Source organism: Poromitra crassiceps (genome assembly GCF_964638095.1).
Source record: "Poromitra crassiceps genome assembly, chromosome: 8".
NCBI classification, from domain to species: Eukaryota; Metazoa; Chordata; class Actinopteri; order Beryciformes; family Melamphaidae; genus Poromitra; species Poromitra crassiceps.
Genome location: NC_139629.1, coordinates 46,272,608 through 46,300,107, shown reverse-complemented (window position 1 = coordinate 46,300,107; position 27,500 = coordinate 46,272,608). Strand labels below are relative to the sequence as shown.

The window sequence follows — 27,500 nt, the reverse complement described above, 5'->3', positions numbered from 1 at the left end:
GCAGTAGTTTACAGGCTGTGCGTTCAATAGGGATGCCTGATGGAGCAGTAGTTTACAGGCTGTGCGTTCAATAGGGATGCCTGATGGAGCAGGTAGTTTACACTGTGAGTTTAGTAGGGATGCCTGATGGAGCAGGTAGTTTACAGGCTGTGAGTTTAATAGGGATGCCTGATGGAGCAGGTAGTTTACACACTGTGAGTTTAATAGGGATGCCTGATGGAGCAGGTAGTTTACAGGCTGTGAGTTTAATAGGGATGCCTGATGGAGCAGGTAGTTTACAGGCTGTGAGTTTAATAGGGATGCCTGATGGAGCAGGTAGTTTACACACTGTGAGTTTAGTAGGGATGCCTGATGGAGCAGGTTGTTTACACACTGAGTTTAATAGGGATGCCTGATGGAGCAGGTAGTTTACACACTGAGTTTAATAGGGATGCCTGATGGAGCAGGTAGTTTACACACTGAGTTTAATAGGGATGCCTGATGGAGCAGGTAGTTTACAGGCTGTGAGTTTAATAGGGATGCCTGATGGAGCAGGTAGTTTACACACTGTGAGTTTAGTAGGGATGCCTGATGGAGCAGGTTGTTTACACACTGAGTTTAATAGGGATGCCTGATGGAGCAGGTAGTTTACACACTGAGTTTAATAGGGATGCCTGATGGAGCAGGTAGTTTACACACTGTGAGTTTAATAGGGATGCCTGATGGAGCAGGTAGTTTACACACTGTGAGTTTAATAGGGATGCCTGATGGAGCAGGTAGTTTACACACTGAGTTTAATAGGGATGCCTGATGGAGCAGGTAGTTTACACACTGAGTTTAATAGGGATGCCTGATGGAGCAGGTAGTTTACACACTGTGAGTTTAATAGGGATGCCTGATGGAGCAGGTAGTTTACAGGCTGTGAGTTTAATAGGGATGCCTGATGGAGCAGGTAGTTTACACACTGTGAGTTTAGTAGGGATGCCTGATGGAGCAGGTTGTTTACACACTGAGTTTAATAGGGATGCCTGATGGAGCAGGTAGTTTACACACTGAGTTTAATAGGGATGCCTGATGGAGCAGGTAGTTTACACACTGTGAGTTTAATAGGGATGCCTGATGGAGCAGGTAGTTTACACACTGTGAGTTTAATAGGGATGCCTGATGGAGCAGGTAGTTTACACACTGTGAGTTTAATAGGGATGCCTGATGGAGCAGTTGGAGCAAGTGACATGGGTGTCAATCACAGCTGATCTGAGGGCTCTGAGGGCTGCTGTTGTCTGAAACCTCCGGGGAGCTGCCCAGTCAGACTTTAACATGTTATTTTGGGGTATATTTGCTATGGGTTTTTGTTTGTTGCTCTTAGGGATGGGAACTTGGGGTGAAGGATGATGGAATCGTCCATTGACGATGTCGGGCACAGCCGATGCTCTCAGCCGCCAACATCATGATGACTTTCTAGTATAAGAGCCGTGTGTGGCGCGCATTGCATAAATGTCTGGCACGCCGTGGCGAAAAGCAAGCAACGCATTTCTGTGCTGAAGCATCATTATCTACTGCTGTGTTTTATTAACAAACTATTTTATTCTCAGACAGTTTTATTCATCACACTCACACAGACACTCCAGTTAAAGGCCACACCTTTACAAGTACTGCAGTATTGTACAATCTAATAACAGCAATAATAAATAGTATAACCGACATAATAGCCTATATAACAACAATCGCTCCTCCGTTACTCCACTGCCCCCGCCCCCCCCCCCACCTCCCCCCACCAACAACGATGCCATTGTCCATTGTCCATTTCTCCCCTGGACATCGTGATGATGATTCAAGTTGGTAGACGTCGTCCAACCCTAGTCTGCTCTCTCCCTCTCCCCTTCCCTCTGTCTGCATTTCTTTCTGTGATGTTTGCACTTGGGATACATAGCAATGAGAACACACGCTGCGTGAGCAAACACGCTCATGGGGAGACCAAAGCAGTGTAGAAAAACACAGCGTCTGTCTGCATTGCAGTAGTTTCAGTGCACAATGAAGACAAATGGCAAAATACACAAGACTAATAGGGCAACACTGGATATTGCGGTTTACAGCGAGAATGATGACAGTGGACAACATGATGAGGATGATGATGATGATGATGATGATCCTCTTCCTCCCTGCAGGCCTGTGGGCCCCGGCGGTGCTGCAGAGATGGACAGGATGAAGATAATCAAGCGGAGGCTGTCCATGTCTCTACGCAGCGCGCGGCCCGTCGACGACTCGCTGTCCGAACTGGCCGAACAGATGTCTCTGGACGAGCCATCTGCAGCTACGGACAACGGTGAGTGTGCACGCACGCACGCACGCACACACACACACACACACGCACACACACACGTGCACACACACACACACACACACACACACACAGGTATGGACGAGCACGGGGGGCGTCTGGGTAGGGCAGCGGTAGATTCCCTGCCTACCAACACGAGGGTCTCAGGTTCGAGCCCCCGCGTTACCTCCAGCTTGGTCGGGCGTCCATACAGGCCGTGTCTGCGGGTGGGAAGCCGGATTAAGGGTTAGTTGTCCTGGTCGCTGCACTAGCGCCTCCTCTGGTTAGTCAGGGCGCCTGTTTGGGGGGGGGGGGGGGGGCAGGGGAACTGGGGAGAATAGTGTGATTCCTCCCCACGCGCCTCGTCCTGCCGGCAGGGTTGGGAGGGTTACCTTTAAAATGTGTGTCTCTCTACCAAAGGAAACTTAATTTCACACCTTTGCTAATTAAATAATGTGAGCTAATTATGAGAGATCCAACCCTCAGAGGTATCACTCCGTAGGAGAGGTCCAACCTCAGAGGTATCACTCCAATCAAAGGTGTGAAAACACACGTTCAAACAAACACATGGTGCACCTCTTGCTTAACCCATTGATACCTGATGCAGCATTTGTGTGTGTATCCCTTTAAGACCGCGAACCGCGTCAACGCGGTTCGCGGTCTTAAAGGGCTACACACACAAATGAGGGATATACACGCAAATGCTGCATCAGGTATCAATGGGTTAACAGTCTGTCCTGAGTGGTCTCGTTCAAGTGAACTTCAGAGCATGTTCTCCTTTAGTTCAGTTTGATATAGACTAAAGTCACTCTGTAACAGGAACATATGGGTAATTAGGCATGCAACGATAACTGTAAGTATTTTTCAATAACAGTTGGAGAGTAATGAGATTTTTCTTTTCCCACAAGACCCAAATATCAAGTCCAAGTCAAGTCTCAAGTCTTTGAGGACGAGTCTCAAGTCAAGTCACTGTGTGTGCGACTTAAGTGCGACTTGAATCCAAGTCTCAAGTCCAAGTCCCCAGCTCTGGTGGCAGGCATATGAATTTTAGAGCAAATAAAACAAAACAAATGATTCCCTTAAAGTAATCTATTTTTTTTACGACAGTACCCCTCAATTTAAACTGTAATGGAATACAGTTACTCATATTTTGTATTGTAAATACTTGTATTCCGTTACTCCCCAACCCTGCCTGCCGGTGAACTCCTCGCTGTCAGGTGAAAAGAAGCGGATGCTGGTGACTGCACATGTATCGGAGCAAGCATGTGCTAGCTAGTCTACAACTGTCCCCAGATCATCAGATGGGGTGGAGTGACGACCAGGACACCAGGGGGAATTGGCCAAGTACATGGGGCGATAACGACTTGATAAAAAAGACTTCTCTGTTCTCTTGCTCTTCCTCTCTCTCACACACACACACACACACACACACACACACACACACTTTTAAAATGATCACGCGCGCTCATATGAAATACTTGTGCACACACGCATGAAACACTGGCACATAATATACATATTGTCTATGCAAATATCTCCGTTAATCCAGAAGGCATCTCGGTATAGAAACAGAAGAAAACGTTAAAAAGAAGATGGCCGAACACCATGTGCTTTCCATCGTGCGATTGCGTCTCATCCGTAGCCTCCTCGGGTCTCGCACAATGATCGGTTTGTTGCGACCTCTTTTCAAGCCGACGGTCTCGTCACCACACATTAGAATGCAAAGCGCGTTAACACTTCTTAGCCATTTTTCATGTGCTGCTCCATTAGTTCCAGACTTCAAGACTTAATTTGTAGCTTCGTCAACATGCGAGGAATCACTCAGTGATGGGATGCTTTTGCGAGCGATGGTGTTAGTGAGACAGCTGCAAGTGATCATTGCAGGAGAATCGAGAATGTTATGCTAAATTATGACAGTTGACATTATGATGTTGCTTATGTCTTCCATTTATACTGAAGTCTGAATAAATATGTATGTTAATGCAAGTATTTTAGATTTATGCAAGTGTGCACGTGCTTCACAAATTCACGTATTTATTAGTATGTGCCTAAGATGCGGGCGTTTCATTTGTGAGTGTATTTCCTATGCGTGTGTGTGACCTACACAGCCTCGCAAACGTCACTCACAGGTGCACGCACACACACAAACACACACACACACACACACAGCTCGACGTGAGCTATTCAACTCACTGGAGCCATCCTAACCTTCATCATCTCCACCTCATCATCATCATCATCATCATCGTCGTCATCGTCGTCACCCTCACCTTACTGTGCACCAGTGGAAGGCCACGTGTGGATAGTTGGCCAGCGAGAAGGTGACAGCCAGGAGGAATAGATGGGAAATATAGATGTGAATTGACAAAGTGCTTGTCTTGTGTATCACATGGAGGAGTATTCTTCTAGCTCTGACTTAGAGGAAGGAGCAAGCAGCAATGTCGTTCTAAGGACTTCTGTGTGCCATCTGCTGGGCATCTTGCAGGACTGCAGGTCCTCCTTGGGGAAAACGCAGAGAGACATTTCACCTGAGTGTGTGTGCGTGCCTTTAGTCTTGGGTGTGCGTGTGCGTGCGTGTATGTGTGTGTGTGTGCGTGTGTGTGTCCTATCCTTATTTCAGACAGAAACCAGGTCAGGGCAAGGGAAGCTACCTCTCCCTCATCAGCTGCTTCTGTCTCAGAGAAAAGAACGGGAGTCATGCTGGTTGATTTCCAGAGAGAGAGAGAGAGAGAGAGAGAGAGAGAGAGAGAGAGAGAGAGAGAGAGAGAGAGAGAGAGAGAGAGAGAGAGAGAGAGAGAGAGAGAGAGAGAGAGAGAGAGAGAGAGAGAGAGAGAGAGAGAGAGAGAGAGAGAGAGAGAGAGAGAGAGAGAGAGAGAGAGAGAGAGAGAGAGAGAGAGAGAGAGAGAGAGAAAACTTTAACCACCGCGCTACATCCTGTACTCTCTGCTGTCTTTCCCCCTTATTACACCTCTCTGTATCTCAGTCAGTTTGTGTTAAGAGAGTGCTGACGCAGCGCGAGGGGCTGCTGGAAATATATAAAAAGAAATAGAGTCCGCACACTGCTCGACTTGCTCCCAGTTGATTTATTTAATGTGGTGGAAATATTCCTCACATTTCTCCAGGTGCTAATTAGAAGCCATATTGACCTTGGATCAGTTTGCTCACCGTGCTCCAAGATAGTTCAGACCTGTGTTAACTGAGGGGGGGACTGTTAGAGTTCAGACCTGTGTTAACTGGAGGAGAGACTGTTAGAGTTCAGACCTGTGTTAACTGGAGGAGAGACTGTTAGAGTTCAGACCTGTGTTAACTGGAGGAGAGACTGTTAGAGTTCAGACCTGTCTGTTAACTGGAGGAGAGACTGTTAGAGTTCAGACCTGTGTTAACTGGAGGAGAGACTGTTAGAGTTCAGACCTGTGTTAACTGGAGGAGAGACTGTTAGAGTTCAGACCTGTCTGTTAACTGGAGGAGAGACTGTTAGAGTTCAGACCTGTGTTAACTGGAGGAGAGACTGTTAGAGTTCAGACCTGTGTTAACTGGAGGAGAGACTGTTAGAGTTCAGACCTGTGTTAACTGGAGGAGAGACTGTTAGAGTTCAGACCTGTGTTAACTGGAGGAGAGACTGTTAGAGTTCAGAGCTGTGTTAACTGGAGGAGAGGCTGTTAGAGTTCAGACCTGTGTTAACTGGAGGAGAGACTGTTAGAGTTCAGACCTGTGTTAACTGGAGGAGAGACTGTTAGAGTTCAGACCTGTGTTAACTGGAGGAGAGACTGTTAGAGTTCAGACCTGTGTTAACTGGAGGAGAGACTGTTAGAGTTCAGACCTGTGTTAACTGGAGGAGAGGCTGTTAGAGTTCAGACCTGTGTTAACTGGAGGAGAGACTGTTCAGACCTGTGTTAACTGGAGGAGAGACTGTTCAGACCTGTGTTAACTGGAGGAGAGACTGTTAGAGTTCAGACCTGTGTTAACTGGAGGAGAGACTGTTCAGACCTGTGTTAACTGGAGGAGATACTGTTCAGACCTGTGTTAACTGGAGGAGAGACTGTTAGAGTTCAGACCTGTGTTAACTGGAGGAGAGACTGTTAGAGTTCAGACCTGTGTTAACTGGAGGAGAGACTGTTAGAGTTCAGACCTGTGTTAACTGGAGGAGAGACTGTTAGAGTTCAGACCTGTGTTAACTGGAGGAGAGACTGTTAAGAGTTCAGAGCTGTGTTAACTGGAGGAGAGACTGTTAGAGTTCAGACCTGTGTTAACTGGAGGAGAGACTGTTAGAGTTCAGACCTGTCTGTTAACTGGAGGAGAGACTGTTAGAGTTCAGACCTGTGTTAACTGGAGGAAAGACTGTTAGAGTTCAGACCTGTCTGTTAACTGGAGGAGAGACTGTTAGAGTTCAGACCTGTCTGTTAACTGGAGGAGAGACTGTTAGAGTTCAGACCTGTCTGTTAACTGGAGGAGAGACTGTTAGAGTTCAGACCTGTCTGTTAACTGGAGGAGAGACTGTTAGAGTTCAGACCTGTGTTAACTGGAGGAGAGACTGTTAGAGTTCAGACCTGTCTGTTAACTGGAGGAGAGACTGTTAGAGTTCAGACCTGTCTGTTAACTGGAGGAGAGACTGTTAGAGTTCAGACCTGTGTTAACTGGAGGAGAGACTGTTAAGCTGCGTTCACACCGACCTATTAAAGTTTTTCGCTGGCATCGAGTTTACATACAAAGTCAATGCAAACGAGCGATTGAGCCTATATTCGCCCGGGAGAAAAATCGCTGGGCGTCCGAGTGACAGAGACAGAGCGATAGGGAGAAAATTTGCTCGTCGCCCGAGATGAAATATCCCAACTCGAGCGAAATTACGCTGGCATCAGTCGCTCGCTGTTCAACGCTGATTGGCTGCCGTGTGAGAGTGAGTCAAGGATCACACTGGCTTGGAACAAACCGCTGGTTTATTGTGTGGCAACAAACCGCATTGACAGCTGATTGACAGGCTGACAGCTGACATGAAGTGAAGTCTGTTCTACCGGTATAGAGCTCGCGTTAGGAGCACGCTAGCTTGGCTAGGCTTAGCTTGTAAACAACTACGGTGGCTCGTAGTGGACAAACATCATGACATTGCGTAACGTTATAGCCCCCAGATGTCCGTCAATTATTGTGCCTGTTGACGAGCGATTTAAACAGAGCGACAGGGCGATTCCAAAGGGTTGAATCGAGCGACAGAGAGAAAAATAAATATCTCGGTGTGAACACAGCTTTAGAGTTCATAGCTGTGTTAACTGGAGGAGAGAGACTGTTAAAGGATTAAAGCTGTGAGCCAGAGGGAAACATTTAAACCGCTCGTTTGGAGATCACGCTGGGATTTACAGTACAGGGGATTATTTCAAACGGAGATGATGTGAGATGTGTGGGCGTGTTTAAAGGGATATATTAACGCAAATGAATGTCAGAGAAGGAGAAGAAAACATAATAATGCTTGCTGCTGACGGTGTATTCCGCATGCTGATGCAGATTTGTGAGGGTTAGGTGAAGGTGTGTGTAGCCTCGGAGAAGATCGAAGAGCACTGGTTTAAGACCACAAGTTGAAATGTCCATCCCTGATAACCCTCTCTGTAACGTCTATAACACCGTCCACCAGGCAGTCTCACTCTCACACAACCATCACGATCATCCTAAAACTCCAACTAAGTCCATCAACAACAACGTATACACAGTATTCTCAGCAGCACCCACTTGGCTAGCTGGTTATCTGCTCTGCCCTTCCATCAGTGTATGTGTCCGCCCTTGCCTGTGTGTCCTGTGTCCTACAGCATGTCTGCTATTCATTCTGCCATACGCATGACTGTCTGTTTTTAAGTCTCTTCAAACTCTCTCTTCACACAGCCTCTCTCTCTGTGACTCAGTCTCTGTTTCTCTCTGTTGCCTCATACACTTTGCTATGGCGTTTGCTTATTATTTCCACCCACTGTCAGTACTCGCTGTACCTCATATAACTGTCTCCTCATCTTTCATAACTAACTGTCACCGTATGCATTTCCTCTTTCCATCATTAACACTACTACTATGACTACATATTGTACTGTTCCAACTTCCTACTAGGGATGCACGATGTTGGAACTTTGATACTTTCCAACTCTTTTTGGTCGATTGCCGATGTCGATGCCGATATGTGCACATTTTCGCCCACCTGATTTCAGAACATCAAGTCTCTCTCCTGTAGTGGAATTAACACATTATTATGCCTGCTCTTATCGTGACGGCCCACTGGCAGATGGAGACATAAATACGATGCTTTTGAAATTGTACATATTCACTGGGCAAAATAAGAAAACGACTTCAAATGAGGTCATAATGTAAAACATGCATTTTTAATCTTTTTAATTTATGTAGCATTTTCTTTCCAACAAAACTGTCACGCATCAAGCATTTGGGTACAGGGTCCAAAATGAGTAGCAGCCACGAGCCAAATGCTTCACTAAGCCATTTGGCTGGTGGACAAAAACGACATTTTGGATTAATAATTAAAGCAGCATTTGATCGGCCCGTCATATCGGCCGAAACGTTCGTCTGGAGCCGATTCCGATATTTAATTTGAACGTCTTTACGGATGCCAATACGGATGATGTGCGGATAATGTATATGAGTGCATCCCTACCTAGCTCCTGTGTGTTACTACTACTGTTCTGTGTCTGGTCTCTTTTGTGACTTTGTGTTGTCTCCTTTCCTATCTCTCCCCCCCCCTTACCCCCTACAAACTCTCTCTTCCTGTCTTTATGTCCCTGCTTCCTGTCTCTATGTCCCTGCTTCCTGTCTCTATGTCCCTGCTTCCTGTCTCTATGTCCCTGCTTCCTGTCTCTATGTCCCTGCTTCCTCCTCCTCCTCCTTTACCCTCGTCTTGCTGTCTTTCCCCCCCTCTGTCCCCTCAACCCGCGCCGTCCTTCTGATCTTTCCCTGGTGTCTCCTCTCTTGTCTCTCCTGCTCTCTCTCTTCCACTCCTCTGTCTCTCTCTCCCCCCCGCCCCCTCCCCCGGCTGTGTCTCAGAGCCCATGGTGGTGTGTCCCACCGCCGTGCACCCCCCTGCCTCCCACAGCGCCCCCTCCTTCCTGCGTCAGTACGCCAGTCAGCTGGGCCGCACCGCCCTGCGCAGAGAGCCAGGCGGGGGGCTGGAGCGGGACAGAGCCTACCTCAGCCTGCACAGGACTGGATCCCTGGGTACACACACACGCACGCACGAGCAGACACACACACACACACACACATATACACGCACGCCCGTAAACTATTTTTATAATCCAGTAATCGTTTTACACACACACACACACACACACACACACACACACACACACATGCAAAATCCCTCTCATTCCAGCTACTTAAATGTGAATATTTTCTGCTTTCTTTGGTCTTTTGGTTGTGGACTGTTGGTAAGGACAAAATAAGACATATGAGGCTGTCATCTTGGGCTTTGGGGGGGGAGTGGAGATCAATCATGATTTTGTGACATTTTATGGAACAAACGACTAATCAATTAGTCAAGAAAATAATAGAGATATTAATCGATAATGGAAATCATGGTTAGTTGCAGCCCTAATACACATGCAGAAAGACAGTCATGCGTGCACACACACATACACACACACACACACACACACACACACACACACACACACACATACACATAGGCACATAAAGAACTCCTCACACACCGTTTCCAGCTTTTCCAAGCATTTGCTATAGAGCTCATCCTCTCTGTTGCCACAACGTTCATGTTCTCACCTCTTCTGTGTGTCACCAGTGAGATTCAGTAGAGAAAATCCTCATTATTCCAATCCTCACACGTGTAAAGAATAGCTTAGTGTTCAGCTGCCGCTCTGTATTAGCTGCTTGGAGAAAGCTTCGCCAGAGCAGAAGGCCAGTCTCTTGAGTAATACTGCCACCTGTGGGTGGAAAACCCACACACACACTGATGTCATGCACTGATGCGATCGTAGCTTACCACACGCTGTGTGTGTGTGTGTGTGTGTGTGTGTGTGTGTGTGTGTGTGTGTGTGTGTGTGTGTGTGTGTGTGTGTGTGTGTGTGTGCGTGCGTGCGTGAGTGAGTGTAAGATCATATTCACAGTTGTTAACTCCCAACATTTACTAGGACTCTGAATGGATAAAACTCGAATGACCTCAATCTGACAGACAGACAGACACAAGCACGCACGAACACACACACGAACACACACATGCACACACGTCGTGCACACACACACACACACACACACACACACACACACACACACACCCTTTCCCTCTGCCCATGTGCATTATGTAATGGAGCGTGTGGTCAGTATAGATCCCAGTCATCTCGTCTCTCTCTGTGGGAGAGAGAAAGGCTTATATCAGGAGCAGAGGAACAGAGGGAGGGAGGGAAGAGAGGAGAGGAAGAGTAGGCAGCGATGGAGTGCAGAATATCTAATACTCTGCACTCACATCACTGAGAGTATGGCAAAAATATATCGATTTCTTTCAGGCAGGATCCACAATCCACAATCTTATTAATAATAATAATTATTATTATTATTATAATAATAATAATAATTATTATTATTATTATTATTATAATACATTTTATTTGGAGACGCCTTTCAAAGCACCCAAGGTCGCCGTACAGTGCATAAAAGAGACATAACATACTAAAAGATCATACTCAAGTAAAAACAAGTATAGCTCATACACCAGCACATTTGAAATAGGAGGAGCATATAAAGTTAAGAAAAGACATGGGGGCAGACAACATAGATTGAGCGATGCACTATATGATTAAAGTGAGTATGCCAGTTTGAACAGGTGGGTTTTGAGGTGGTATTAGAATGCGCTTATGGAGTCAGACTGTGATCTTATCACGATTCTCTTTCACGTTGGTTAAAGACTATTTTTTGCAAGTTACTGAACAGTACAACTAGGCCTGAGCGATATGGACCAAAAAGAGCTGTCACAAAACAAGCCGTTTTATTAAAACAAGACTGTGATCCAAATCAAATGCACTTTCACAAGATATCGACACAATGAGATTCTTTCGAAACATAATCGTCAGTAATGTGGATATAACGACTAAGGCAATGGAATAGCTAGAACAGTCTTGTGTGTTCACAAAATGACATCACTTTACTGTAACGCAGCCTTTAGGAAAGAGAGAGAGATTGATTTACAGGCGACTATAGAGAGGGAGAAGTGAAAAGAACAGATGAAAGGACGAAGGAGGGGAGTGACGCACGGAGAGAGTGATAGGAGAGTGCTAGGAGAGTGCTAATTTGACAATGGTTCCTTGGGGAGCGGTGTTAGCTTTGTGCGTTCGTTCTCTCTCCCCTGACACCCTTGGAGGGGGCTGAGCGCTGCGGTGCATGTGGATAGAACCTCAGCCCACAGACTCCTACCTCCCACTGAACTCTTGGCTAACAGGGGGAGTACCAGGAGCTTACATCACTGCTGCCTGCGAGGCGGAGAGTCAGAGAAGAATAGCTGGGATCAAACTAAAATGATCCTCGTGGGGGGAAGAGTGCGGGGTCGGCAGCACCAGTAAGAAGCAGTGCAGCGGTAGCAGGATAACACGTTGGAGCTCTAAGGATGAAATATGAACTGCAGCATGTACTGTATGCAGCGGGGCTTGCAAACCAACCGATGTGGAAATAATGAATAGTAACAGTTCTTGAGTCAGAGGTTTGGCTTACTTGTTTATATTAAATGTGATTTAAGATGTCAGGAGAGTAACGGGCTAGTGAACAACACCGCCTCCGGAAACAGATGCGGTGCGGCTCGGGTACGGGTGCGAACGGACCCACACTCATGTCATCTGTCAGACGTATGCGGGATCAGACAAAAATAATGTATAAAATATGATTGAAGATCTCAGGAGAGGAAGAGATGCAACAATAGCGCCTGGATACATTTCTTCAAAGAGGAAGATATTGATACAATGTTGCAGCCTTTTCTGTGGTGCTATGATGTACAGAGGGCTGACATCATAACAGACGAGTTGGCGCTGATACAGACGCATGGTACGCACTGAGTTGTAGTACTGAGATTACTATGATGGTATTTCGGTGCGGTCATGTGAGATGAAACGGTGTGGGGGGGGGGGGTTGAAAGTGTGCGAATGTTAATTCGAGATGTGATTATGAAAGTATCTATTACATGTATGTGTGTATATGCATTAGGGTGCATCAAAATACACATTTTCAGAATATTGATCTGTCTGGGTGCTAAAAGTGTTACCATCCATGGAAAAACAACACATGCAAAATATTTTTGCAATACGTGGTGATCTAGGGGTACAACGGCACATCAGCTTTTTCGGCAGCAGGGGGTAACTGATCAATTGGTTCATTTTATGCCATTCTCTGGTTCCATCACTTTGGGCTTAGGTTTCAATGTTTGGTTTAAAAAAGAAGAAGCAGCAAGCCATGTGGCAAAGAATTCACCTTCACAATTTTATTATCTTCCAAAAAATCTCTGCTAAATTAATCATTCCCACAAGAATGTTCTAAACTTCAACTTTCTCTGCTTTGGGTCCCTAGCCTAACATAACCAATAACCATTCCTGTCGGAGTTACATTGGGGAGGGGAAAACATAACTGCCACGAGAACTTGAGAGTTGATCTTTCTCGCGGGAGGGGGGTTGTGACATTGATGGTCCACACAACACAGAGGAGGAGCAAACATACAGCAGCCATTTCTGTTGGTGCTCTCTGTCCTGTCATCTGTTGTCTCTCAATTGAAGCTGCCCTATATTAAAGGTATGTATTCAAGGTGCATGATTGAAAATTATATATTATTACTCGTCAACTAATTAGAATATCGTGGAAATATCATGGAAAAGTTCGTTTTAGGCAGTTATTAAAGCAAAAGGATTCCCGACCAAGTATTGAGTGCAGGCATGAACATAACTTTTCAGAAGATCGACATTTCTGTTTTGAAAATACACTTTTTTTATGTGATATTTAATTTGTTGAAATACTGTTTTGGGGGTTTTTATGAGCTGGAAGCCAAACGTATGCAAAGTTAAACAAATAAATACTTGAAATACTTTACTTTGTGTGTAATGGATCTATAATCATATGGCATTTCTATGGAATCTAAGGAATTATGGGAAAAAAGTAACTTTTCCACGATATTCTAATTCGTTGATGAGTACCTGTATAATATATTAATATAATAATATATTATTTTGTGTTTTTTCATGGTTACACCATTTCACATTATATTACTTTACACCTGCCAGAGGGATCCAGCTCTCACAAAATGCCGCCGCCGCCTTCAAGCTCCCGCACGAGCAGCCGCAGCCTGATCTTCGGTCTGGGTGCCAGCATCACTGATGGAGATGGCATGATCACTGGCGCCAAGCTACCAAGTGGTCGCCAGATCTTGAGGTGCATGATGTATAACAGTGACATGCAACTGCATACCAAGCGACCAGGTTCGAGGCGGCCAAGGTCGTCTTGGAGCAGGTGCGGCCATTTTATGGGAAGGCCAATATCCCGATGGTGAGCGATCGTCGAGCATGCGACAAGATGGTGGCGCTTGTCGACGCTAACAACAAGCTACGGTGCATTCCGCAGGACAGGCGCTGCAGTGAGGCTACAGCTCGACTAGTGGACGCAATGGAGCACAGGCTGGATGCCACATTCCCGCTGTGGTCTCCAAACGCAGAGGAGATGATCCACAATCCAGAGGACATTGCTTTCCTGGCCAGCATGAAGGGCGACAGAGTGGCCACATTTGGAGCATTTGATGCCAAGCTGCAATCCAAGGTGAAGCGGCGTCAGGAGCGTGAAGCAGCCCAGCAGGCATACCATAACAAGGAGCAGCAGAAGATGACTGCAGCGTCCAGCATGGCGGTATTGGAAACCAAAGTGATGAGGATAGCGACGCAGATGAAACAGCTGCTCCACCGGCTGAGGACACACCCACCTGCGAGTATAAGAAGACTGGCACCACAGCCTTCATTCCATCCAACATCCTCAGCCGGCCGAGTCTTGTGTCACTGGCTACACGGTTGAAGATCACACCAATGCAGCAGGCTGCCTTCACGCGCGGCCTGATCGAGGAGTCAGGTGGTAATTCGGCAAAGATCTCTACATCCTACGCGACAGCAGACCGAGCACGCCGCCACGTGCTGGAGGCAATCAGTGAGGAACGGCACGAGCAGTGGACACCACCTCCCATGTGCACCCTACACTGGGACAGTAAGTTGACGCCAATGCTCAACAATGTACGCCAGTTAGAGGAGCGTCTGACAGTGGTGGTCGGAGATGCGGAGCGGCTCAAACTGCTCGGTGTGCCAGCATTCATGAAGGGGACAGACGAAGCATGTGGAACGATCATCGCCCGGCTGACGTGCAAGCTGCTGCAGGAGTGGTGCTGTGCTGACCAGGTTGTCAACATGGCATTTGACACCACCGCATCAAACACTGGCCATCTCATGGCAGCCTGCATCGCCATTCAGCTCTCAATGGGTCGACCACTGCTCTGGTCTGGGTGTCGGCACCACATCGGCGAGGTGCTCCTCAGCCACATTTTCACTGACCTCAAGGTGGAGACGTCACGCTCGCCAGAGGTTACATTGTTTACACGTCTGCGGGATAACTGGAACCTGGTGCCACACAAGGACAGAGACCCATTGTCCCGTTACATTCCAGACGCCGCCGAACCACTGTTCCTGGTCAAGTTGCGTGGTGAATTCATTGAGTGTGCTGCAGGAGTGCTTGACTACAAGCGAGGTGACTACCGTGAGTTCGTGCAGCTGTGTCGTGTGTATCTGGGTGCAGACGGTCCAGCGCACACTCCAGTTACCTTCCAACGGCCGGGAGCACTGCACAAGGCGTGATGGATGGCCAAGCTGCTCTACACACTCAAACTGGCCTTCATGGAGCAGCACATTGCATTGCTTCCTCAGGGCACCATCACCACGCGGCAGCAGGTGCTGAAGATTCGGGCGTTTGCCAACTTTATCACGCACATCTACGCAACGTGGTGGCTGACCTGCGACACGGCCGTAGATGCAGCATGGAATGATCTCACACTCTACCGCCACCTGTATGCTTACAAGTCTGTTGACGAGGGCATCACAGCATCAGCGATTAAGGCGCTGGAGCAGCACCTATGGTACCTGACAGGCGAGATGCTGCCCCTGGCACTCTTCAGCACCAAGGTGCCAGTTGGCGAGCGGCGCGCACTTGCAAATGCCATCTTAGAGCACAAGCCGGCTGATGTCCCAATGCGAGCCCCACAGCTCCGCTTTGGCATTGGTTTCGGCAAGCCGAAGTTCCCAACCCTCTCGCCGACCACCAGCTTGGCCGACCTCGCCAACCCAGACTGCTGGTTCGGCATGTATCAGCTGCACATTGATCCAGCGTTTCTTTCGCTTGATGTAGAGGATTGGGCTACCAGTGCGGAATTCCAGATGGGTGCGGTGAATGTACGTGCCATCAATGTTGTGAATGACTGTGCCGAGCGTGGCGTCAAACTCACATCAGACTTCGTGGCAGCAGCCAGGGGAGAGGAGCATCTGCAGAATGTACTGCAGGCAGTGGAGCATGACCGCTCTAAACAGCCAAAACTGCGCAGCTGCAAGCGCAAGCTGGACCAGGACTAGGACTCTAGTCGTTGCTCAATGGTTGCTTCAATGTTCTCAAATAAATAAATGTTCTATTCAAATTCAAATGTTCTGTTAAAAAATAAATATATCTTGTTCTATTCAAAATGTTGTTCTATGCATTTCTAAAATTTGCCTTGACCCAAAAAGGCAGATTTTCGTATTTTTCACATGCTGTGTTGCACCCCTAAATCTCAATCAATTTTCCCAAAACTTTGCAAAAGTCATTTTTATGTGTCTCATAACAAAATGCAACCCCAGACAGTTTGATATGTTGAGATTTCATTTTTGCATTGCAATTTGATGCACCCTAATATGCATGTAAGTGAATAAATATGTAAGCTTTAAGTAGTAATAAAGGTGTAATAGTGGTAAAATCTTTGAGACTAAACTTTTGAGAAAAGCAAGGGAATATGAAGAATGAATCTGGAGGTGTATGAAATGTGAAGGTGTGTGAATGTGCCACTCTAAAGGTCCTTACACATCGGGAGCGTTTTTTTCGTGCGATTAATTCGCACGTCAATAATATTTTCCGAACCTATATCAGTCAATGCAACCGTGCATACTAACGGCGAAGTTTCGCTGAGCGTTATTGCGGTGTTTATTTTTTTCGAACCACGGTCGATTTTTCAGAAATTCGCTTCCGACGTGTACACATCTGTGGCTGTGATTGACAGGTGGGTCAAAACTCGCATCGCAATTTCGTGCCGTATATTCGCATCGCTCTTGATGTGTAAGGACCTTTAGAAGAAATAATCTGGATGATGTGGAAATGCCACTCTAAAGACCACAGACTGGGAATGTGCTAGCAGGCAGAGCTGGTGGTCCGGTGTGTGTGAGACTTGATTCTGCTAAATCCACAGCGGCCTGTGAGCCAATACAGCCCCTTAGAATAGAGGCTATTCCATTATTGAAACACTGATAAGGTTTTGTTTGAAACGTTAAGAGGTATGCCATGTGTGTGTGTGTGTGTGTGCATGTGTGCGTGTGCGTGTGTGTCTGTGTGTGTGAGTGTGTGTGCGCCCCCCTCCCGGTCAGTCGCGCTGACTCACTGTGTGCCATTCAGCAGGCAGACCACGTCCCCCCCTTTAATGGACATGATGATGCAATCTCTCATTCCTACTGCACTAAAGAGATTACCTACCCCCCCTCCCTCTCTCTCTCTCTCTCTCTCTCTCTCTCTCCTTGCTCTCTTTCTCTCTCTCTCTTTCTATAGGAGTTCCTCATTAAGTACACTCTTCATCTGCGTAAGTGGGTCTGGCCGCGGGGCTCGGTCAGGATGCATGTTGGAGCTGTTTTGGCCCGCAGCCAACGCGACAACGCTTTTTACAGCGATGTGATTCATCTGTCGCTTAACTGGGCCAACGCCCGTTCAGATCGCACTGTACTTTGTACTTACAGTATGGAAAGATTAGCACCACCGCACAGTAGCTGCCTCTGAGTCGCCACTAGCTCATCTCTCTCTCCCACTCTCTCTCTCTCTCTCTCCCATCCTCTCTGTCTCTATCTGTCGTTACACTATTTAAGGATTAGCCAGCCCTCCTGTCTGTTTCACTGTGCAAAAGCACTGCAAAGGAGCTTAATCTTCCCAATTCAGCAAGCTGCTATCTCTGATACTGTCACGCAACTCTGTCTTTTCTCACATCTATCCCCTCTCTCTCTCTCTCTGAATACATTAAAACACTATATTTAACCAGCAGAGTTACGCATAATTAGAACAAGGAAAAAACCAAAGGTGAGGAATGCTTCTGGGTCCACCCCTGTCTTTCCCTGGCTATATAAGGCAACACTGTGTGAGAGATCTTGTTTGTTCCAGAGATTTGGTTTCATGTGATTGCATTAACACTACATTAATCTGTGTAGAATAGCCCCTCTCCTCTCCTCTCCTGTCCTCTCCTCTCCTGTCCTCTCCTCTCCTCTCCTCTCCTCTCCTCTCCTCTCCTCTCCTCTCCTCTCCTCTCCTCTCCTCCACTCTCCTCTCCTCTCCCCTCTCCTCTCCTCTCCTCTCCTGTCCTCTCCTCTCCTCTCCTCTCCTCTCCTCCACTCTCCCCTCCTCTCCTCTCCTCCATGAGTTTACCAGCCCTAACCCTCCTCCTCGCCCACTCACACCGGATCATTTAGCAAGAACAATGGAGCCGACTCCTTTTATGTAGTTGGTCTTGTAAGCCTTTTATGTGTGTGTTGATGCTCGCCTGGCTGCCCGGGGACGGGGAGTGAGGAGAGAATAGAGTGTTATACTGGCCTATGCTAGGCTAAAAAGAGATTTCGTACCTATATATATATACACACACGTGTGTATATATATATATATATATTGTAGAGCCCGACCGATACTGGATTTTTTTAGGCCGATGCTGATACCGATATTAGGGCGTAAAAAAAATCCGATATCGATATATTGGCCGATATTCTATTATATAATACACATTATATTACACAATTTTTTGCAATGATCCCTCAAATATCAAACACTTGACAAAGATGTGACTTGATATATGTAATGTAGGCAGGATATTCTACAGCTTATCAATAAACTTTATTGTCCAAAATGATATCAATGCAATGAAACGGTAAACTTCACTGGGAATTTAATAATTATAAATGACTACAAATAAAAACAAAAACAAATAGAACAAATATAAAATATAACTTGAGCTAAAAAAAAAAATCAAATATACACAACTGTATATATATAACGTCTGTAACTTAAAAAATACAAAATAAAATAATATCGGCCAACATATCGGCCGATACAGATTATCGGTTATTGGCCAATATCGGCCGATAATATCGGTGGACCGATATATCGGTCGGGGTCTAATATATTGTATAGGAGAGGAGAGAGCGAGTGAGATGGAAGGAGAGACGGGGGCCGCTGGTATGGAGCCTATAGCTCAGGCACTCTGCTCTCAGTAATTGAATAATCAGATTCCTCAGACGCAGATAAAAGGTTTAGAGGTAATTACCGGAGCCTAAGTTCTCCCTCCTCCCAGCCCCTCTGTCTGTGTGTGTGTGTGTGTGTGTGTGTGTGTGTGTGTGTGTGTGTGTGTGTGTGTGTGTGTGTGTGTGTGTGTGTGTGCGTGCGTGCGTGCGTGCGCGTGTGTGTTGCATTCCTCAGAGATGTTATTTGCGCCTTATTGATTTTGTTAGAGGTGAAAATATGATATTTTCGGGTGAAAACAAAATATTTCCGTGGGAAGTTGAAAAGGCAAATGAATGAAAAGAGTGTCAAATGAAGTCATGGAAAATGTGGAGAAAGTGACAGCAAACAGGAGCTTGGAGAGCGCTAAGAACACGTGTGAGGCGACAGAGAGAGAGAAATGTCTGCTGGAGCCACACGTCTGAATACAAAGAGGCAGGGAGATGAGGGAAGGAGACGGGGGAAGGAGGGATGGAGGAAACACACTTTTGTCCTTGACACATTCAAAGCCTTTTAAAGCGGCTGCAGATCAAGCATGCAGCGCTGCTACGTCAGCGCATGTCTCTCCTTTAGGGATGCACCCATATGACAATCTTGGCCGCGATAACCGACATTAACGTTGCTGTTATGGCCGCTAACCGTAACCGATACTTACCCATATTGATATGATCTGTATAAAACTAGTTTCTATGCTAATAAAATGTTGTAGTAATTTTGTACATACTGAAATACACATAGTGCCTTTCTTTATTTACAGAACATTTGGAAAACCCCATAAATCATAGATTTACCGCATTATTTCCTCTCAATATGAAAATTTGGGCAGATACGATAACCGATATTGACATTGCTGTTATCTTGCTCATCAGACCGATACCAGTGCGTGCGTGTGTGTGTGTGTGGGTGTGTGTGTGTTCACAACAGATACAGTATGTTTCCCCACACCTGTAGATTGCTCTAATCTGAATATACCATGACACAATTTACAACTCAATTATTGATTATTATTATTGATGTGTGTGTGTGTGTGTGTGTGTGTGTGTGTGTGTGTGTGTGTGTGTGTTTGTTTGTGGGTGCACACGTGTGTGTGTGTGTGTGTGTGTGTGTGTGTGAGAGAGAGCATAGTTATCTAATTAGCAGCATGATATTGACATGTAGGGTGTGTGTGTGTGTGTGTGTGTGTGTGTGTGTGTGCGCACACGTGTGTGTGTGTGTGTGTGTGTGTGTGTATGTGTGTGTGTGAGAGAGCATAGTTATCTAATTAGCAGCATGATATTGACATGTAGGGTGTGTGCGTGTGTGTGTGTGTGTGTCTGTGTGTCTGTGTGTGTGGGGGGGGTGCACACATGTGTGTTGTGTGTGTGTGTGTGTGTGAGAGCATAGTTATCTAATTAGCAGCATGATATTGACATGTAGGGTGTGTGTGTGCCTCCCTGCATGGGTTCATTCAATGATAGCGTGACTGGCAGCCTGCTTATTGACACGGTGGGGAAGGTGAGCTTTTATCTCATGCCAGATGAGCAGATCTGAACAATGGCTGTTTAAATGTCCCTCTGTTTAAATAGCATTTCTGTTTAAATAGCATTTCTGTTTAAATAGCCTTTCTGTTTAAATAGCATTTCTGTTTAAATAGCATTTCTGTTTAAATAGCATTTCTGTTTAAATAGCCTTTCTGTTTAAATGCCCATCTGTTTAAATAGCCCTCTGAAACACAATGGCTTGAGCATTGTAGAAGCAGTGTGTTTGTAATGTGTGTATGCGCTCTGCCGGTGTGTCACAAAGAGCGGTGTATACTGGGAGGTATGAAAGCACGTGCGTGTAATGGTACAGTATGTATAGGGGAGAGAGAGAGAGAGAGAGAGAGAAAAAGTGTGTGTGTACTGTGTGTGTGTGTGTGTGTGTGTGTGTGTGTTGTGCACATGCCGAGTATGAAAAATGGGCCTGTGTTTTTGGGTCTCGGGGGGATTTGATGGAGGGAGAGTAAGAGGAAGGTGGAGAGAGGATGAGAGAGAGAAGGGAAGATGGAGCTAGGAGGCCACGCAAAGCGTCACTCAAAAGGCTCCGGGCTTCAATTTCTGCGTTAGAGAGAGATACAATCAGAACGAATCAGAGGGTGGAGGAGGAGAGGGAGAAGAGCGGGGGGGGAGAGAGAGAAGGTGAAGGAGATGGAGAGAGAGATAGCCACGGAGAAGGAGGAGAAGGAGGCCGATCTGGCTGTAAACGTTGTCATCGGCTGCTGGGTAGAAAGAGAGGGCGAGTGCCAATTCATCACCGTCTCTGGACCCAGACGGAGATAGGGAGAGAGAGGGAGAGAGAGAGAGAGAGGGGGGGGAGGGAGAGGGAGAGAGAGAGAAGGAGGGAGAGAGAGGGAGGGAGAGAGAGAGAGAGAGAGAGGGAGAGGGAGGGGGGAGGGAGAGGGAGAGAGAGGGGGGGAGAGAGAGAGGGGGGGAGCGAGAGGGAGAGAGAGAGAGGGGGGAGAGAGAGGGAGAGATAGGGAGAGGCGGGGAGAGGCAGATTGTGATCACATGAGAGGGAGGGAGCAAGTGGACCAACAACAGTGAGAGCAGTGATCGGGAGAGAGAGAGAGAGCATGAGAAGGAGGTAGAGAGAGAGAGAGAGCATGAGAAGGAGGTAGAGAGAGAGCATGAGAAGGAGGTAGAGAGAGAGAGAATGGAACAATGGTCTGAATAGAATGGCTGCTGAAAACAGTGGATGAACACAGGACAAAGAGGAGAGAAGATGTGACAGAGGGAGGAAGACATCGAGGGAAGGAAGGAAGGGAGCACGGGATTGAAAAAGAAAAACAACAGTAGGAACGAGGGAGCGTGAATGTGAGACACACAGGTCAGATAGTTGAACACCACCAGACAGACGGACGTGTGTAAGCTTGTGTCTGTGTGCTTGTGTCTGTGTGCTTGTGTCTGTAAGCTTGTGTCTGTGTGCTTGTGTGCGAATCCTAGCGATAGAGAGGCGGGGACACCTGTGATTCTGATACGATGGTGGGGCATAACAGTTTTCAGCCTGTGTGTGTTGCTGCCTGCCCTGTCTCTGCAGCATTGTGTCTACCTGCCCTGTCTCTGCAGCATTGTGTCTGCCTGCACTGTGCTTGACCTTCCTTAGTCAGCAAGCAGAGTGACTGCAACAGGAGAGGTGGAGAGAGGGCGTGTCTACAGGAGAGAGAGGAGAGGTGGAGAGAGAGAGGAGAAGTGGAGAGAGGGAGTGTCTACAGGAGAGAGAGAGGAGAGAGGGAGTGTCTACAGGAGAGAGAGAGGGAGTGTCTACAGGAGAGAGAGGAGAGAGAGAGGGAGTGTCTAAAGGAGAGAGAGGAGAGAGAGAGGGAGTGTCTAAAGGAGAGAGAGGAGAGGTGGAGAGAGGGAGTGTCTACAGGAGAGAGAGAGGAGAGAGGGAGTGTCTACAGGAGAGCGGGGAGAGGTGGAGAGAGGGAGTGTCTACAGGAGAGTTGGAGAGAGGTGAGGTGGAGAGAGGGAGTGTCTACAGGAGAGGTGGAGAGAGGGAGTGTCTACAGGAGAGGTGGAGAGAGAGAGGTGAGGTGGAGAGAGGGATTGTCTACAGGAGAGATAGGGAGTGTCTAGAGGAGAGCTGGAGAGAGGGAGTGTCTACAGGAGAGAGAGGAGAGGTGGAGAGAGGGAGTGTCTACAGGAGAGTGTGTTAAAGTGGAGTAGTAGCCGGGGGAGTTGTTGCACTCTGGTTAGTGTGCACTGTGCAGTCTGCACTTTCCTTCCAGTGTGAGACCTGCTCTCTGCTGCATGACCCTAACCCACTCCTGGAGGGACAGAGGCAGGCAGACTATTGGCTTCACCCCAGAAAAAGACCTGGACCTGTTGACCGAGTACCAGGGCTGGACTGAATCTGTCTGGACTCGCTGAAAAGGACGTCCTCCGGGGGATTTTCGCTTCCGTTTTAGATGCACTTTTGCTCTTCGGTGCTCTGAATTATCTGGGACAATGGATAATATGGCCGGTAACTCCCAAGGGTACGCCCCTCGTGCGCCGCCCAGGTTGGGGGACTCTAGGCTGGGGGAGGCTAGACTGGCAGAGGGGATGAAGATGGGGGACTCTAGGATGGGGGAGGCTAGACTGGCAGAGGGGATGAGGATGGGGGACTCTAGGATGGGGGAGGCTAGGCTGGCAGAGGGGATGAAGATGGGGGACTCTAGGATGGGGGAGGCTAGACTGGCAGAGGGGATGAGGATGGGGGAGAGTCACATCCCACAGAGGCTTTCACCTTTCCGCATGCTTCGAATGCTGGACGGCTGTCGTCCTCCCGGCAACCGTATTGGTGAGTCTAGCTCCCTTACCTTCATCGTCATCTTCATAGCCACCCTCTCTCTCTCTCCTCAGATTCAGTTATCATATGTCTGCATTACCTTGGAGATGACAAGCCATTTTTAAAGTCTGCTATAAGTCAGGGTAACACTTTATAGAGAGCCAAAGTGGAATGTCACTTCCTGCTTCAGCGCTGTACCAGAGATTTTCATCCGACATTTATTTTCCCATAAACATTTCGTAAAATGCTTATAAAAATAGTTTTACTTGTTCCAAAAAAAACGTCTCAGATATATTTAGAAACAGGAGAGACCGCGTAACATTTCACTCGGACCAAAACGTTTAAAAAAAAAGCGGGTTTAAAGAAAATATTTTTTCGATGTTTGGTTTTTAAAGTTTTGGTTGGAGTGAAATGTTCTATGGTGTCTCCTGATTCTAAATATAGCTGAACCGTTTGGTTTGACCAAGTAAAACTATTATTCATAAGCATTTTACGAAATGTCTATGGGAAAATAAATTGCGGAAGAAAATCTCTGGTACAGTGCTGAAGCAGGAAGGGACGTTCACTTTGCCTCTCTATTTGGATAGTCTGCCTACAGAGAGTCTACAGAGTATTGTAAGTTAACATTTCAACAGCTTATCAGTTGACATGAGTTGACTTGACATTCAACAATGTAACTGTTTGTCTTTGTCTGTAGATGTTGTCTTAACAGCTTATGAGTTGAGATTCAACAAACATAATATTCTGTTTGTTTCCTGTTCCACACCTGCACCTAGTGTGTGTATGTATGTTCATGAATTGTCACATATCCTATAGATAATCTGTTCAACAGTTTCATTGTTGAATGTCAGCTAATAAGCTGTTGAAACATTACAAATACTATGTAGACTCTCTGTAGGTCAGGGGCCAAACTTTTCTGAATGGTGGCCAGATTAGATCATGTGAAAATCCCGCGGGGCCAACTGCTTCTCGCATCGTAGGGGTTATAAAAAAATAAAAAACATTTAACACGTTCACTGCCGTGGACGAGATATCTCGTCAAGCAGAAACCAACGGTTGACTGCCGTGGACGAGATATCTCGTCCAAAATTTTTTTTTTTTTTTTTGACGGTGGGACGTCGATCAACCCCTTTTACATCTCCTATTAAAATATGGGAGGTATTGAATGTGTATAATCTATTTTACCGACCCACTAAGTGGCGACATTTCGCTCCAGACGAGAGAAAGCCAAGCAAAAACAGCCGCGTGAGGAAGCCATTCTCATGAAAATGGATTGGCGAAAACGCTTTCGCTTTCGCGCAGGGAGCTGGCGGTGGGGGATTGCAAATTTGCATAATAGATTATGGGTGCAACACACTTTGAAACACGCAGCATAAATAAGACCAGAATCGCAAAAGCTTCATCAAAGCTCTCAACCGAAACCCCAAGAAACGAGTGAGCCCATCCAGACTCGCCCGACGAGGGGCAGCCAGGCAGCACAGACAGCAACTCGCTTGTCACACACCCGCTGCAGCCACGGAGGGAAGAGGAGAACACACACAGAGGGAGGAGTTTGAAGGAGAGGGGGGTTTCCTGCTGTTATGGAGGAAATTACTGTTCAAAACTATTGTTTAGATGTCTGACGTCTTACTGATGCCAAAAATAAATGGTTAAAGTGACTGTTCTATCGAATTTCACAAAAAGCCATTTATCTCAGCTTAAATTTTCAGACGCTGAAACCATGCTGTATTCAACTGCTAATCCCTACATAACTACTAACTCTACAAACTAACTCTTTTAGACAGAGAAAGCACACATTCTATTAGTTCTTTTGAGATATTTTGTGTTCACAAAATACTAGCAGAAAATAATCCTCGGCTCTTGAAAGATGAGCCAGAATCCTCAAAAAAAAACCTTGGCAGAAGCTACCTAGTACCTACAGTAAAAAAAAAACTGGTGGCAGTGAATGTGTTAACAATTGTACTCAATGATATTGTTTACCATCTGAAAACCTTAGTTCTGCCTGAGTTGTTCCTCCGTGGTGCTTGCCTACAAACTGTATGATAGTGCCGTCATCGTTAGGTGAACGGAAAAAATGCAAATTGAACTTGCTTGATTAACCAATACTGTGTGGAGGGCCACATAATTTTGAGAGACAAGCCAAGGGCCACTTAAAATCGGTCACTTGGCCCCCGGGCCAGACTTTGGACATGCCTGCTGTAGGTGGACTATCCAAATGAGCTGCCTGCTGAATGCGAAGGGGGCCATGAGCAAAAACGCAAAAAACAACAACAGAAAAAATACATAAAAATTTTAAAATGCTTCCATACTGCTCACCTGGCGTAATGCAAGTCTCCACAAGCCCTGAGATGCCAAGTTGACTTGAAAAGATGTCATTTACATCCTGTATTTAGCGGAAATCGTCACTGTAGCAAGGTTGTACCCTAGTTGTTGTACTTTCAGCTGCTAGCTCCAGTGACGACCCAGTACACTGACTGTATGAGAGTAGCTCATAGGACCCCACTTAAAAAAAACGGAACTATCCCTTTAACAGTAACACTATGTTAACATATGCGAGGGCTCTGTATCTCTCTCTGTATGATCTCATCCTGTGGGATATGAAAAAGAAGATCAAACATATGTGCCGAGATTTTATTAGATACAAAGACATGGATTTATGCTAAGTAGCTCTCGTTCAGAAACTGCTGATCCTACAACTTTGAACATCTGAAAGTAATTAATCTCAAAACACTGTTTGTAGAGTCCTTTTATGTGGCTGGTCTGGAGATGAGAGATGCAGCCGGTTGGCTTAGGCCAGTGGAGTTCTCAATGTGGGGTTCGGGGGCCACCAGGGGTCTCTCACGGGGTTCCTAGAGAAATTAAGAACAGTTAAATTTCAATGTTTTTATTGTTACTCATCAGCACAAAGAAAAACGTAGAGTCCACACAGTGTGTAGGCTTACTCCCAGAGTCCGCACACAGTGTGTAGGCTTACTCTCAGAGTCCGCACAGTGTGTAGGCTTACTCTCAGAGTCCGCACACAGTGTGTAGGCTTACTCTCAGAGTCCGCACAGTGTGTAGGCTTACTCTCAGAGTCCGCACAGTGTGTAGGCTTACTCCCAGTCAATTTATTGTAGCATTAACGTGTCGATCATTTCAATCGTCATTAGAATGAAGCAGGAAGTGACGGAGCACTCATATAAATAGGTCAAATCTCTCGGAGAGAAACGGGTCAGGTGAGTTCAATCGACCAGATAGGTCAAAACAATTCATCAGCACAATGACAATGTATGCAGACAATATAGGCTGTCTGAAGATGGATATCACTATGCCCACTGCTCACTCCTCACTTCATACGGTAATATGCTGGCCTGTGCTATAGATAGTCTAACACACCCAGTTTATTGGGCCAAATTGTGGCATGGCTATCTGCTTTGGAGTCTTTGTTTGAATAATGTTTGAGAACTCCTGGCCTAGAAGCTAAAAGGTAGTTTAAATGTACTAGGCATCTCGCGCGCTACGCACGCTCGATTCCTAGGCTCGCAGACCCTGCAGCTCGCATACACAGCTCGGCCGCTGCATGGCCTTGCCCGCAGCTCGGCTGCTGCGTGGCCTCACCTGCCTTATTGGCGTGCGCAGGTGTGTGTGTTGCTCATAAAATGTTATTGCCCTCAAGTTTACATGCACGAGGGTGTGTGTGTGGGCCCCCTTATGACATTACTAATGACATCATCAGTCTCATGACCAGTGATGTCACAATGCCTCCTTGGGTGTGTGTGCCCCCTTATGACATCACTGATGACATCATCAGTAATGTCACAATGCCTCCTTGTGTGTGTGCCCCCTTATGACATCACTGATGACATCATCATGTCACTGTGTGTGTGTGTGTGTGTGTGTGTGTGTGTGCTGTATGACATCATCACTTATAACCTCATCAGTGATGGTATGACATCGTTGATTACATCACTGATGTCACTATGACATCATCAGTGGGACAAACATTGAAACAGAGAAACAGAGAGAGCGCACATTGCAAAATTCATATTGATAGATTCAGGACATGGACAGTGCCCGTTAATCCTGCCACAGCAGCCTTTGGCAAGCCAGTCTTGATTTGTGACTGGGTGACTTAAACATTTCCATGACTCTGTGAGCGGTTGTTAAAGTGAGGCGTACACTTTCTGAACTCCTTTCAATGGCCTTTCAATCACATTCTGGGGGGCTGCCACCTTGTGTCTAGAATGGATTTTTGCAGCCAAGCTGCAGAGTGGGGTGAGGTGAGGATAGTCCTAAAAGCAGACGTGCTAGCAGGGAGTCAGCAACCCTAACTAGGCCAGCATGGCTCCACACGGGGAGGCCATGGCAGCTCCTGACATTTACTGTCTGCTCTGCTGTG

General features: G+C 46.6%; 1 protein-coding gene across 2 annotated transcripts in view; it reads left to right on the top strand.

Annotated features, from left to right (window-relative positions):
• The window catches only part of LOC310781826 (cyclin-dependent kinase 17-like), a 77,971-nt gene that overhangs the window by 13,482 nt on the left and 36,989 nt on the right, over positions 1-27,500 (top strand). The window contains exons 2-3 of one of the 2 annotated variants that reach the window (XM_083642459.1): positions 2,145-2,302; positions 9,320-9,490. In XM_083642459.1, coding sequence (XP_083498585.1) covers positions 2,173-2,302; positions 9,320-9,490 — 301 coding nt within the window. In that variant the 5' untranslated portion in view covers positions 2,145-2,172. The remainder of the gene's footprint in view (positions 1-2,144; positions 2,303-9,319; positions 9,491-27,500) is intronic. The other variant, XM_083642458.1, reaches the window with a different exon arrangement.